The 16,095-nt window shown below is 36.8% G+C and overlaps 1 protein-coding gene across 10 annotated transcripts in view; it reads left to right on the top strand.

Moving 5' to 3' along the window:
- TNRC6B (trinucleotide repeat containing adaptor 6B) overlaps positions 1-16,095 on the top strand; it is a 142,259-nt gene that overhangs the window by 78,460 nt on the left and 47,704 nt on the right. For all 10 annotated transcript variants that reach the window (XM_070947217.1, XM_070947214.1, XM_070947210.1 and 7 more), the window contains 3 exons: positions 2,325-2,669; positions 10,836-13,166; positions 14,969-15,124. In XM_070947217.1, the coding sequence (XP_070803318.1) occupies positions 2,325-2,669; positions 10,836-13,166; positions 14,969-15,124 (2,832 nt within the window). The remainder of the gene's footprint in view (positions 1-2,324; positions 2,670-10,835; positions 13,167-14,968; positions 15,125-16,095) is intronic.

The raw sequence follows: 16,095 nt of genomic DNA, 5'->3' as shown, positions 1-16,095 counted from the left end.
TCAAATGGATGCAAAATTTTAATCATACAATAGACTTGGAGAAGTGGGAAGAACTATGGCAAATGAATTCAAAATTAACATTAGTGGTGGCATATAAGGAAAACCAGCTGAAGATGTTTTATAGGTGGCATATGTCGCCTACGAGACTGGCAAAAATCCATCCGAAAAACAGTTCATTATATTGGAAATGTAAAAAATCACAAGGTACCTTTTACCATCTATGGTGGATGTGCCCGGCAACAAAGAAATTTTGGTTTAACATTAAGAAATGGTTGGAACAAATAATAAAGTTACAAATAGAGAAGAAACCAGAAACTTTCCTGCTAGGAATCTTCACAAAAATATATCCTAAAGATATAAAATACCTGATGATACATATCCTAATGGCAGCTCAGATAACGTACGCAAAAAATTGGAAACAGGAAAAAATCCCAACGGACGAAGAGGTAATAGATAAAATTGTGCAGTGTGCTGAAATGGATAGACTAACAAAAGAGATTAAGGAAAAAGAAGAGACAGAGTACTACAGAATATGGGACAAATGGTACCAATGGTATAACGCCACTACTAAAGATACATAGATACAAGAAGGATAGAATAAAGATGTAAATATGTATATAAATAATTTCTTATGGGCAAATAAACATGAACAGGGAAATCCAAAAACAACGGTATAATCCAAATATAAAGATTGCTAAAGGGGGAATCCTAGGGGGGGGGAAGAAGTGGGGGTGAAAAGGGAAAAGAAAAAACTACTAGGCTCAGAATAAGGGGAATAATCACAACCGTATTAGTTGAAGAACCACTATGAAATATTGCTTTAAAAGAAAAATTTACTTATATATTGTATGTTTTGTAAATGTTTTTATATGTGTTTTAATAAAGTTTATAAAAAAAATTTGTAAAAAAAAAATTTTTTTTAAAAAAAATTGATTTATATGCCGCCCTTCTCCGGAGACTCAGGGCGGCTTACAATGCGTTAAGCAATAGCCTTCATACTTTTGTATATTTATACAAAGTCAGCTTATTGCCCCCACAAACTGAGTCCTCAATTTACCCATCTTAAAAAGGATGGAAGGCTGAGTCTACCTTGAGCCTGGGGAGAATTGAACTCGCAGTAATTGCAGGCAGCTGGATGTTAAATGCTGCCTTAGGAGGCATTAGCCTCCTACGCCACTCAGGCTACAAATCGTTTAAGCAATTTTTCTGTTATTTTATTCCCTTATGGTCTAGCAGTTAAAATAATTGCTCATTTGCTTTCATTATTTTTTAAAAGAAATTTGTTCATATTTATAGATTTTGTTTCTTGGTGTGTGGGAATTCTGGATGGATGTTTCAGTGACAGGCTTACTTGGGGAAAGGACATTTAGTCTTTTAATTTTGCATTCTGAGGAAAAAAGTTTCAAATAATTCACAGACACCACTTTAGCATATTAATTCATAAATCAGTGTCGTTATTTTGCTTATTTAGATTCTGTATCTAATTCTTTATTTTCTCAATTTTCCTTAATCGAGGAATCCCCAATCCCCATACCCAATTAATGGAGTTCCATGTGGATTTGGTTTCCTTGCTTTGCTGCTAAGGCTTTGACACATGGATTTCAGTTTGCGTTCTTGACATTCATATGTGCACACGCACATATTAACATGTAGTCTCCTAACTTTTAACTTACTTACTTTAGCACAAAAACTTACTTATTCATGGATACTGAATTCTCAAAGTGATATTCCTAAATATTTTTTTTCTTTCAATTTCCTCAATAATGGAATACTGTGAATTAATATTCTAGTACTCAACCAGAAGGTTGAAAGTCTGAGACGGGGAGAGCTCCCATTCTCCCTCTAGCTCCTGCCAACCTAACAATTCCAAAGCATGCAAATGCAACTCGATAAATAGGTAGCACTTTGGTAGGAAGGTAATGGCATTCTGTGCACTTCGGTGTATGTTGGCCACTTAACCACGGAAGCCTTTTTAGACAATGCTCCCTTGGCTAAGAAACTGAGATGAGTACCGCCCTCTAGAGTCAGACATGGCTGGACAGGGGAAACTTTTACTCCCTCCCCCTCTTTTTTTTTTTTTTTTTTTTGGGTGGAGAACACCATCTTGATAACTATAGCTGATTGACTGAAAAGCTTTTAGTGGATTCTTGGCAAACTTCTCTAATTTTGATTTTTTTTTTCTTTGTGAATTCATGTCATAGTGATTCCTAATTTTCTTCGTCCTTAAAGTTAGCAATATTTTAATAGCTCTTATTTATTGTGATTTTATGACACTGTTAAACTTGCAAACAATACTGAATACCACCCAATATTTTTCATTATAGTGCCCGAAGCGACAAAAACAAGTTTAAGCCAACCAGTGACCGCCAGCCCAATTGGCAGCTCTCCATCGCCACCTATAAATGGTGGCAATAATGCCAAAAGGGTGGCAGTGCCGAATGGTCAACCGCCAAGCGCTGCCCGCTACATGCCTCGGGAGGTGCCGCCGCGATTTCGTTGCCAGCAGGACCACAAAGTGTTATTGAAACGTGGACAGCCCCCTCCGCCATCTTGTATGCTCCTTGGAAGTGGAGTAGGGCCTACTTCCTCTCCAGCACCTGGAGCAAATCCAAACAACGCACAACCAGTAACAGGAGTGCTACTGCCATGTGACAGTGGGACTGCAACCGGTATGAAACCATTAGCATTCTGCTTAGTATTTTGCTGTCTGCTGTCATATATTTGTGTATTTTGAATTTAGAAATTGATTTTTTATTTACTCATTTATATCCTGAAATCTCTGGCAACCTTTGAAGGATAATCACAGTCATTGGTAATAAGGCAGATTACAAATCAAATAAATATTGCAATAAATATTTTTTAGAAAGTTTTTACTTTAATTATTCACATAAAACTAGGTAAGTAGTTTTTTTATAAAAACAGATTACATTTTTTTCCAGCATATTTCCTTTGAGGGAAGTGAAAAAAACATTCTAATTTCAAACTCTTCTGATTTCAGGTCAGAGATTTGGAATCTTCTGATCCTGAAAATGTGAATATTAGTTCATATGAATTCAGAAATAACCTGATACTAGATCAGGTTGTTATCAGAACCAATGAACATATTAAAGTTATCACATGCCCAGAAGAGGTTTGTTTTTAGCAAGAGAAAGAACCATAATGAAATTGAACATTCTATAGTGAAATAAACTTGCATGTTGATACAGCGCAGTCACTAGAATTTGTAATGCTGTCATAGTTTTTAAGTGAAAACACAAGAACATTTTTGTTTCCAGCATGAAACAAAATGTTTCTTTTTCAAGCTGTCTCACAGAGTGCCTGCGGCATTGTATTTAAGTTGTTTTGCAACATATGATTGGAAATCAAATAAATAAGATAAATAAATGTGATTGGACATTTCTTTCGTCCAAATCTCTCCTGCCTAGCCAGCACAGCAGTAAGGTCCAGTCTTCACTGCTGATGGCTAGGCCAGATGAGATGATGTGAATATTGAGAAGAAACAAGCACTGAACATATCCAAATGGAATATGATAGGTTGAAGTTGCATTAGCCTGCCTCCAAAGTTATAGTTGCTTCTTGTTTTTTAATTATTGCTGAGAAGTTAAAATAGGTAAGTTTTATATATGTACCTGCTTCATTTTGCATGTAAGTCTTGTAAAGGAAAGTATATGAATTACTTTGCTTCAGGGTCACATAATTGTATTAACTGTAAATATGAAGACAGTCAGATCCAATATGAGACCTAAAAGACATAATTTTTCTTAAGACTCTGCGAGAAACTGCTTTGAATACTTATATATTCCTGGTTGTGCTATCAGTGATAGCATCTAATCACTTTATCTTTTATCAGCCTTTACCTTTAATGACCTTTGATTTTTATTTTATTTTTTTTATTTTTTTAAGCATCAGGATCTTCCCCAATGACTCTTTCTCATGTGTCCAAACTAAATTTTAGCTGCACTATTAGGGCTATTGTGACTTCCAGTTTTACTTCATCTAGCATTGAATTATTTGCCTTTCTTATGGTTCATGGGGCTCAGGTCAATTTTCTTCCAACATTGAAATTCAAAGGCATCAGTTTTGCTTTGTTCAGCCATTCTTATGGTCCCATTTTCATAGCTATATATTACCACTAAGATGTAACTAGTAACATCTATTTTATAGCTTCAGTCATGAATTTTTGAACCTAGGAAAATAATCTACTATATTTATGTGTATTTGTTTAGATTGGCATTGCCTATTATTTTAACCTTGGTTTCTATTAATATTGAGCAATAGTATACTACTACTGTAATATCTCTTTCACCTTCCACAAGGGATTCCTTAGGTTTTCCTTGATTTCAGCTGTCAAGGTGATGTATTCTGCATATAAATTAACCTTGGCAACTCCTGTCCCAATTTTGAACCATTGAATTGTTCCATATTCTGTTCTAACTGTTGTTTCCTTGGTCATCATACAAGTACCTGAGTAACCTGGCATTTCCTTGTTTTGAAAAGGTAGGCCATGCAATAGTTCAAAGGGCAGGCCATAGTCCACATAATCAGTAACTCTAGTATAATCAAGTAATCAAATAATTGCTATCTTTTGAAAGTCAGTGATTTGTGTTATTTCTTGCTTTTAAAATTATAAAAACTCCTTCGTCTTTCCCATTATCCATCAGATGTTAGCAATGTAACCTTGGGTACCTGTGCTTCTTCTGGGTCAAATTGTATGTCTGTCAGTTCTTGTTCAATGTATTATTCAGTTTTGGATTTCATGCTTTTACTAGCATGTGAGATACATACAATAAATGTTTCTACATGTAGTAACACTGGAAAGTGATTGTCTTAAACTGGGGAATAACTTCATAACAGCCTGTAAAATGGAATATATTTCCAGTGAAAATTATTTAATTTTATTTAAATTATTTAATTTTCAGTCATTTGACCAGTCCAAAAGATGAATTCCGAAGGGTGATTTTTTTGGGGGGGGGGGGCGGTTTTAGAATATAGACTTAAGTCTGTTAGGTGTTTGAGCCAAATAGCCCTGTGTAGTTTGGTTTACTATAAAGGCTTGCAAAGGGGAATGCATCTCCTTTAGTTTGGTGACAACACTGATAGCATATGAATATTATAATACCTTAATTTGGTATTAAAATAATAAGTTATTACAGCCTGAACATTGGAGAATGTAGTAGGAAGTTTAAATATAAAGCTTTTCAGTTCAGACCATAGTTTTATGACCTGAAATTTCTATCTTGGCAGGGTAGGCAGTCACTAATAGCTTGTATGGTGCAATTTATAAAGCAGTCTGTCATAGCTACGTATAGCAAGTTGCTTAAAGGAGCAAAGGCTTCCTGGCATTAAACACAAAGTGGTAGCAACTAATGCATCCAGTACAACTTTGGGTCTACTCCTTTTGGCATCAACATCTTGTACCCAGAGAGTATGAGCTGAAGCCACTGAGTGTTAAATCTTTGGATATCCAGACTTCTTAAACCATTATAACATCTAGAATGAGTTCTACAAAAGGTTGATTTTACTATATATTGACCATTGAAATGTTAATTTATGTTTTATTAACAGGGTGATGTAGAGGTTCCCAACGGGGTATTTTGAGTGATTGCTGCCACAGAATTAAGAGTACACATCCTACATGCACACTGTTTATTTCCCCACATCAGTTATTTTGATAGTATGCTAAATAGTATGCTAAGAATTATGTTTGGCTATCTGTATTCTTACTGAACAAATGATAAAAACATGCTGGATACATCATGCTCTGATTTATATTGATGGATTATATAACAATATTTTTTATATAGTTGTCAGATTTATCTGCTGCCTATCTCGCCATTGGGCTACTCTAGGCAGTTTACAACAGTGGTCCCCAACCTTTCCGGCTTTGCAGTCTGATAGGGGGGAGGGAATGGTTCTGTGTGAGCGTTGTGTAAGCCATTAGCATAAATGGAGCTGTGCATGCTGTCCCACCACTTGCGCAGCCCGGGGGTTGGGGACCCCAGCTTACAATAATAAAAATGAAGAAAAATGAAAAGTGTAAACAGAACAGAAGTAAAATAATAAAACAATAAAATAAACAAATGACAAAGCAACACAATGAGAATAATACATCAAAATGGTAACCAGAAAGCTAGGGGGGCTGGAGAGCAGTTAGCAATATAATACAATGATCAAGAACTCGACACTTTTGGTAATCCTTGTATCTAAAAATGTCCTAGAAGAGGATCGTACTTTTATCAATCTCCTGTGTTCTCTTCTGTGCACCAAAACTTTTTTTTTCTCAAAATTTCTCTATTGGTGTTTCATTTTTATAGGTGTGAGATCTGAGTAAATTAACCGCAGCTAAACAACGCTGCTTTGCTGCCTTTTTTGCTCATATTGCATTGTCAGGTGTTCATAAGTCAAGTTTATCACAAAAAGATGTTTGTACCTCCAATAATTTCTTTGACAATAGGTCGTTTCTACTTCATATACAGCAGCCCCAAGGAATCCAGAAAGCCATGATGCTGCTGCTCTTGAGTACTCTCTGTGATGATTCTGAAGCCTAATGTGACTGTAAATTTAAAATCCTGTTCACTATCTTCAGCATTTCTAGTATAGAGCTTGAAATCTTAGGATTGTCTGATCAACCACTAGCTGGATACCATGCTTATAAATATGAAAAGTCTTCAAAGCACTTCTGACCAGGTGTGGAGGAGAAGCAGTTCTGAAGTGACACTGGTAACTCACATTGTCAGTTTTATCAGAACTGAAATCAGACTATTTTGCAGTATCAAACCATATCTGCCTCAGTATAAAATATTTATTTACATTCCACACTCCTCCTCTTTGCTCACCAATTTCAACAAACCATAGTGAGTCTTTTTAGCACATGGAAGTACAATTGGGAATCCATTTCTGAAGTAGTTTACCATTCTTTATAATGCCATCCATCTCTTTCCCAGTTATTAGTATCATAACCTTGTCTTAAGAATCTTCTGTGGATGAAGAAGAGAAGCAGGAAGAAGGTTTATCAAGATGCCAACTCTTTGCTGTCGGGTCTCAGCAAAGTGTATGTGGTACCAGGATTTAGCAAAGGCATTGAGACAACAGCTTTTATCATTCCCATCCAAAGTAACAGTAGATTGACCAAGATTTTCTTCCTAGTTGTGAAGCATTCAGGCACCTAAGGAAGAAAAAAGTGAATTCTATGCCTGGCAGTAGTAATCTCTGAAAAAAAGCCAAATCGGATCATGGCCATCCATATTACAGCAAATGCAGAAGCTCCCTGGACCCAACAGTAATGCCATTTATGAAGGTCTTATGACAATTTCTACTAAGAGTTTCTTTGCTGCTAGACAGCTTCTTAGACTTGGTTCATATTTGGATTAGCTTTTTTGTTGATTGTTCTTATATGGCATCTGCCAAGTAAGAAAGCCTTAAATATATACAAAATAGTTCAATTTTATTCATAACCTAGGGTTAGACCTAATGTAATCATCATTTTTTAAACTGTTAGAATTAAGATGAAGCCATTTGTAAGGCTTGGGCATTCAGAAACAGGTGCTATTCCGGTTGAGGTATTCTGAAACTGCTATACTATACAAACACCACCCATTGGTATCATTGCCAATAATAAATTGGTATTTATCTATGTAAACAAATAAACAGAATGGCCACAGACAGACAAAAAAAACAACAACCAACAGTGGGTACAGGAGTGTCTTCTGACTTCCTGCCAGCTGTCCCATTGACTTTGCTTGTGGGAAGCTGGCAGGGAACATCAGAAATCACAAACACATAACTGCAGGGACACTGGAGCCACAACTTTGGAAATAAATGTTGTCTGAAGATCTTTGAAATTCCAATTCCACAGGAGTAATGGGTCCCATTACTCCTGTGGAACAGATTTTTCACATGTCTTTAAGTTAGAGGATTTAAGACACCCTGATTCAAAAATCGGTGTGCTCTGATGCACTGTTTGGATTAATTAAAGGTACAGACGGACAATGAGTGTTTTAGTGGTGCATAGATATTATAGTCTTCCATTCACCTGTTCGCTTTCACAGATTTAAGCCAATAAAAATAAAATAGAAATTTTCTTCCTTATGGTAAGTAAGGTGCATTGTATTCCAGATTGCTTTTCTCCAATGGAATGTTTGATTTCCTTCTTAGCACTTTGATCATTTCCAGGCTAAGTATTATTTCAGAATCAAACATAAAATATTAGTAGCCAATTCTCATGCTGTAAGTGATCTACTTTCTCAAAAATCCCATAGGCAGTATGGTTCTACCATCAAACTTAGACTTTACAGCTGTTTATAGCTGAAGCTGACAAGGCAAGAGCCAACCATTCTTGGGCCAGTCAGAACTGTTAAATAAGCATTGAACAGATCTTTTTCTAGTTATTTTCAAAACAGGACTTGGGAATTAATCACATTTTAAACACTTCATTTTCATTGCATTCAATTTAGGTTTCTCTTCACATAGTACTGATTTCCAGATAATGAACAGAAACATGTATTTTTAATTCATTTTTATTTTATTTATTTGTGGTCCTGCCTTTTATTATTTTTACAAATAACTCAAGGCAGCGAACATATTCAACACACTTCCCTCATAGCAAAAACCCCTTGTGTTGAGTTGGGCTGAGAAAAAGTGATTGGCCCAAAGTCACCCAACCAGCTTTCATGGCTAAGGCAGGATGTGAACTCCTCCCACTTTCTAGCCTGGTACCTTACTTTTTTCTTTTGGTTGTAGGTCCACTGCAAAAGGAGGCCATATGCATATTTCAGAATTTTGAACAGTTAACATCTGCAGCCTTATTATTTTTCAACATTCTCACAAGTGGGATTATTTCCTTTTCATCAATTCGTTCTTGGACACTAATATTTACAGGTAGCTTTCATCTTATAACCATAATGAGGCCTTCCCATTATGGTCATAAGTTTTGATGTCAAAAGTGGATCATCCTTGTTACCGACTTAATTTTATGAGCTTTTTGAAGCTGTAGTTCAACAAATCATCATAGTCCTTAAACATATCCATGGTCATTAAGCAAACTCATTGTTTTCTATGGGGCATTTTGCTGGAAACTGGAAGTAAATGCCAAGTTTGGGCAAAAGGGCCGTAAATCACAGTCATGTGACCAGTTATAACTCAAGGACCACCTGTATAGCATTCTTCCATTCCCTCACTTCAGCTTCCTTTCATATAATTTCATGAGTTTTATTTTTAATTCCGTTCATATTGTTGGAGGTTATTTTTTTTAGATTCATTTTCCAAACAGTTTTTTAAAATTTTCGTAAACATTGCTTGGCATAGTCTCCTGATTTTTCCTCGTTCTCTTTATTCCTTGCAACAATCTTTTTCTTTGTCTAAATCTTACACAATTACTTTCTCTCAGGTATTGCAGCAATGATTATCTTTATCTATATTTTCCCTACTAAGCGTCTTTCATCTTCCTCATTCCACTAAGCATTCTTTTTCATTAATCATGTTTAATGTTGCATCTCACTTTTCTGTAGCATTCTGTACTTTACTGTTTTAAGCAGCTTCTACATCCTCTTTCCTTGTATTTCCTTTTCATTCTGATAGAATATTAATTTGTTTTCTAATTCTCATAGAAGATTCATATATTGTTTTTGTGCCTTTTTAAACTTTCATTACTGTTTTTCTCCCACTTTTCCTCCATGTCGATTTTGTTCCCAAATCCATTCTTGACTAGCAAATAATTCTCTCCCATATTCAGAACTTCTCATCGCTATTTTATGCTTCACTAATTCTACAGTTTCAGCATAACAATTTAAATCAGTTGTAATTTTAAATTTATATTCATAAGTATGTATAGATTTATGGTTAGATTATATACTCAAACTAAGATTTTTTTTTAAACAGACCATTCCCATTCTTAATAGTAACTTTTTCTTTACAATCTTAGCTCATTCCTTCTCATCCATTTAAATTGTCTAGCAGAATTTTTTTTCCTCCTTCGGTCATGTTCATTCGACAATTTGCATAATTTTACCCAAACCTGGTTTACCTGTTTCTTTTGCTATCATAATTCATTGGAATATAACATACAGTTACCAACCTATAGATATCTATTTTCATAAACACCTGCAACAACCGATATAGCACTGTTTCATACTTTATGAAAAACACTTTACACTATTTATTTATAATTAATCTGCATCTTTATTTCTCTCCAGGTATTCGTGTCCACACCATTCCAATCCATGTTCACACCATTCCAATCACTGGTTCATTTTCTTTACCATTTTCTATTTATAATACCATTTGCAATCTTTAATATTTTATTTATTTACATGTCATATTTCTAAACCATCCGTCTCCCTCAGAGTGGGACTCTGTGCTATATACAATATAATATGATCAATAAATAAAACAATCTAATATGCCATGTGAGCCAAAGATATTGTCCTCTACTGCACTCATTGTGGATTTAGTTAATTTGGGCTTTCACATAACACTTTCCAACAATATAGAGAAGTTTAGACTAGATTACTAGTTGTAGCAGTGCCTATACTAGATGCAGAATACTTTTACAGTACCCAATCATTTTGGCATATTGTGAGCAGTATAATACAAGCACAACCAATACTAATTTTACTCCAGTACTTTCAAACTATTCTATGCAAGTTAGGATCTCTCTTAACTGGAGTGTTTAACTTGCAGGTCCATGTACCATAGTCTGCATCCAACCAACTAGGAAGTATATGCAGTGAAGAATGTCTTTCACAGGATTGTGAAACATTTAACATTTCAGCAAATCTGTATATATTACCTAAGCTCTTACATGGATTTATGAATAATTTGGTCTGTTGCCTTTTTAGATTCAACAACTGGAGGTGCTGCTGCTTCAAATTATGCAAATTCCACTTGGGGTCCTGGAGTGTCCTCCAACAGCACCAATGTCAACCCTACTCATGTCTGGGACAAGGTGATTGTAGACGGGTCTGACATGGAAGAGTGGCCTTGTATTGCTAGCAAAGATACTGAGTCTTCTTCCGAAAACTCCACAGACAACAACAGTGCCTCAAACTCCGGCTCAGAGAAGAGCACTCTGCTGGGAAGCACCAGTAGCAACAAAGGAAAAGGAAACCAGTGCCAGTCTGGAAGCTCTGGTAATGAATGTAATCTTGGGGCTTGGAAATCCGATCCCAAGGCTAAACCTGTTCAATCTTCCAGTCCTTCAGCAGAGAGTAATGGTAGTCTAACAAGCTGGAGAAACTTGAGTGGGCAGGATAGAATTGGCCCCAATCCTGGCTTCAGCAACTTTAACCCAAATAGCAACCCATCTGCTTGGCCAGCACTAATTCAGGAGGGCAATTCAAGGAAAGGGACTTCAGAAACTGATAATGGTGGTTCAAATGCACAGATTAATACAACAGGTCAGACTTCTAGGGAACAGCAGTCAAAGATGGAAAATGCGGGTGTTAATTTTGTCTCTGGCAGAGAACATGCTCAAATCCACAACACTGATGGACCAAAAAATGGAAATGCTATATCCTTGAACTTAAGTTCACCAAACCCAGTAGAGAATAAGGGAATGTCCTTTGAAATGGGTTTTGGGAACCCCTCCAGGAGCACTGATACCCCTTCACAAAGCACTGGAGAGAGAAAAACTGGGAACGTTGGGTCTTGGGGTACAGCTAGGGGGCCTTCTGGAATGGACTGTGCTTCTAATCAAAGTAATTCTGGAAATCATGGGAACAATGGGAAGGATAGGGAAGACTTATGGAAGGGAGCTTCTGTTCAAAAATCAAATGGGTCAAGAAATGAATCTTGGGATAATAATAATAGATCTACGGGTGATGGGTCTTGGACCGTTGGCCCTCAACACTCTGGTGAAAGTAAATGGAATGAAGGGAACAAAATGACATCAGGGATGTCTCAGGGAGAATGGAAACAGCCGTCTGGGTCTGATGAACTGAAGATTGGTGAATGGAATGGTCCAAACCAACCAAATTCTAGCACTGGAGCATGGGACAATCAAAGGGGCCACCCGCTTCCTGAAAACCAAGGTAATTCCCAGGCTCCCTGTTGGGGACGATCTTCTAGTTCTGCAGGAAGTGAGATTGGAGGTCAAAGCACTGGAAGCAACCATAAAGCAGGAAGCAGTGATAGTCACAATTCTGGACGCCGATCATACAGGCCTACCCATCCTGATTGTCAGGCAGTTTTGCAAACTTTATTAAGCAGGACTGATTTAGACCCCCGAGTGCTTTCAAATACCGGTTGGGGTCAAACTCAAATCAAGCAAGATACTGTTTGGGACATAGAAGAGATGCCAAGAGCTGAAGGAAAGTCTGATAAAGGTACTGAGGGGTGGGAGAGTTCTGCCATACAGACAAAGAACTCAGGGGGCTGGGGAGATGCACCCAGCCAAAGCAATCCAATCAAGTCTGGATGGGGTGAGCTTTCAACTCCAACGGAATGGAAAGAGCCCAAAAACACTGGAGGATGGAATAATGATTACAAGAGCAATTGTTCTAACTGGGGAGGGGGAAGACCAGATGAAAAAGTCACAACATCTTGGAATGAGAATTCCAACAAAGACCCAGGATGGAATGGGCGGCCATCTAATCAGGGATGGTCTTCTGGGAAGAATGGCTGGGGAGAAGAAGTTGACCAAACAAAAAATGGCAATTGGGAAACTTCAGGAAACAAATCAGTATCAGGTTGGAGTGAAGCTGGCCAGAATGAGATTGGCACTTGGGGTAATAATGCAAATTCAAACTCTTCTTCTAAAGCAGGGTGGGATAATAATAAAAGAACTCCAGCATGGAATGATACTGGTAGACAACCCAGTTCCTGGAATAATCCACAACAGCACCATCAGCAGTCAGAGGCACCCAGTTCCTGGGACCCACCACCACCTCAACCACCACAGCCTCCAGGTAATGGAAGGCTACCCAATTCTAACTGGAACAGTGGGCCACAATCAACTGTCTCAAAGGATGAAGAACCCAGTGGCTGGGAAGAACCATCCCCCCAGTCAATTAATCGTAAAATGGATATTGATGATGGCACCTCAGCATGGGGAGACCCCAATAGTTACAACTATAAGAATGTGAACCTGTGGGACAAGAACTCACAAAGTGGACAAGCTTCACGAGATCAGAACCACCCTCCTCCAAGGCCAAGCAAAGTAACAACCTCAGGTAATTTTTTTAATGATCTTCATGATGATGCAAACAGTTCATCTTCTTACTAAACTCAGATCTACAATAATTTTCAAATCTGTTCTGTAGTTTGCCATACATCTAATGTGTCCTTGAAATAACAGACTATAAACCTTGAATTCAGTAGTCTTATATAACATATTACGAAATGCTTACTGTTTATAGGCAATTTTATTCTTGTGTCTGATATGTCAGGAAGGAGAATTCTGGACTGTCTTTATCTTTTAAAAAAAGAATAGAATTTTATTTATTTATTTAATTAATTAATTTATATATCGCCCTTCTCCCGAAGGACCCAGACTGTGCCAGAACCTCGTTCACATTGGACAAAGAATCAGATTCCTGTGATGTTCCTATCACATAGCATGCGTAATGCATAGTTAATGTAAATAAAATTCATAAAGCATTTATGTCCAGAAACTATGAGCTCCTTGTTACAATTTCTGTCAAGGAGAATAAAGGAGCAGCAGAAGATAGATTCTCCACTAGATCAGGACTGGTTGGATCCTTGGAACCTATTTTCTCCAGGATTGCACACCTTTTTATTGTTAGATGGGTTTTTAAATACAATATTCTACAAATTATTGAATATTTAAGTTTTTCTGAATACTTCTCATTTAGGAGAAGGGAGCATGAACATAAAAGGATAGGTTTCTAATGTTCTATCCAACAGATTGGTCCTTTTAAGGCTAACTGTTCTATCAGATGAACAGTACAATTTACCAGTGTAATATAGATTGGGTGCTTGTAAATATTCATAACAGTCATAATAATTATTTTGTTATAGAGTCTGATATTAATAACCATCTGTGGAGAACCTTTGAGCAACTTATGTGATTCCAATTCCAACAACTTATGTGATTCCAATTATTTTGCTTTTCCAGACGTCAGGAGTTAAAAAACATATTACATTCCACTTAGATGTACCCAAGCTCTTAAGTGCTTCTTCGGCTTTATATTGTATTGTTATATGAACAGTTAATGTCAGAAAAACAATGGAGGAAAATATGTTATCTTTTTGCCAATATACAGATTGATACTATCATAATCATATTTTTCTGAGCAAATTGTGGATAACATTGATTATATATGATCATGGTATAATGTATTCCATATATATTATATTAACATTTTTCTGATCTCATTCAGAGAATTCTTATCTGAAGTCCTTCTCTCTCTCTTACACACAGTTTGTGATTATTTTGAATTCTATTGACTGTAAAATCAAATTCTACTGTTAATGTAATACTGTAATGGTGACACTGTTACTTGATTTAACACAGTAATGTAGGGTTTAGAATAGATATTAAAACTGTTGTATGATAAAGTAGAATCAGCTGTGTAGAAATAGAATGCTTTACAAATAATCCTCAATTTATGACCACAATTGAGCCCCAAATTTCCGTTGCTAAGCAAGGTAATTGTTAAGTGAGTTTGCCCCATTTTATGAGCTTTCTTGCCACAATTGTTAAGTGAATAACTGCAGTTTTTAAGTTAGTAACACAGTTGTCAAGTGAACCTGCTTCCTTGGTGAATTTGCTTGACAGAATTTGCTCGCAAAAGGGGATCACATGACCCCAGATGCTGCAACGGTTGCAAGTTTGAAAAGCAGTCATAAGTCACTTTTTTCACTGCTGTTTTAACTTTGAACAGTCATTAAACGAATGGTTGTAAGTCAAGGCCTACCTGAATTTTGAGGTTATGTTGTTGTGAATATTAGAATATTATTTATTCACTTCAGTGAATAAATAGCCTAGAATTAAAACTCTTTCTGTATTTAGTCTGGAACAAAAGCACACCTCCTGCACCAGATAATGGTACCGCTGCTTGGGGTGAACCAAATGAAGCCAGTCCTGGTTGGGGTGAAGTAGAGGAAGCAGGGACTTCTACCACATGGGGAAATGGATCCTCCAGTACATCAAATGCCATAAAACCTAGTAAGTACTTCCTAGTTTCCTCTTTTAAAACAACAATAATGTATATTTTGAATTTTTTTTTATTAAAACTAATTGTTGAAAACACACAAAAAAAACAGTTCCTAGAAAATAATATAGTTTTATAAACAGAAACAGAATTAAATTCAGTAGGAATCCACAAGGGAATATTTGGTAAGTCAATCTCTCACCAGCACTCCAAACTCAGAATCACACCTAGGAGAACTTCTGCAAAACAATATTTCAGTTCCCTAACTCTGAGCCAAAAGGATTCAATTACTGAACATCACTCAGAGATCAAATACCCACCTTTATCCACATTTTGGCATCCACCAGGGTATCATTGCCATTGCAGCATTAATCCCAGGTATGAACTCTGACTGAAAAGAATCCAGACGAATCATCTTTCTCTAGGGTCTTCTGCAGTTAAATCCACATTCACCTTCTTTAGTAGTCTAAAGAAGCCAAATTCAGGGAAGCATCTTCAATAAGGATAAACTAATACTTCCCTAAAGGCGGGATCTGGTTCAATCCCTCCTCTGAAGAAATATTAATCGGTTCCTAAACCCAGGAATTCACCGCTATTGCCTCTCATAGACTACCCAAAAGAACCAAAAGGTGCATGAATCTAAACCATCTCAAGTAACTAGTGCTAGAGAGCACTTTATCCATTCTATCAGAGTCCGCAAGCCAAAATGAATTCTAGATGTCAGTACAAGGTGCTGTCTCATCACTTTTCCTGCATATAAGAAACCCATCCTTTGCTCAATTTGAGTGACTGTTATCCAGAAGTGTCATAGCAGCCTGGTGTTAATTGTTCTTGCTCACCTTAGATGATCTTAAACGGGGCTGCAGGAAATAGCCTGCTAATATAGTAGGGAAGGAAAATATGGGTGTTTAACCACTGTAATTGCCATGAAGTAGCAGGCGCATGCTTGATCAAGTTTACTTTTCATCTTCCTCTACCAGTGTTC

The sequence above is a fragment of the Pituophis catenifer genome, unplaced genomic scaffold, assembly GCF_029215685.1.
Source record: "Pituophis catenifer annectens isolate HBS135680 unplaced genomic scaffold, rPitCat1.0.hap2 SCAF_7, whole genome shotgun sequence".
In the NCBI taxonomy this organism is placed as follows: Eukaryota; Metazoa; Chordata; class Lepidosauria; order Squamata; family Colubridae; genus Pituophis; species Pituophis catenifer.
The sequence above is the reverse complement of the archived record's forward strand: the minus strand, read 5'-3'. Positions and strand labels throughout refer to the sequence as shown.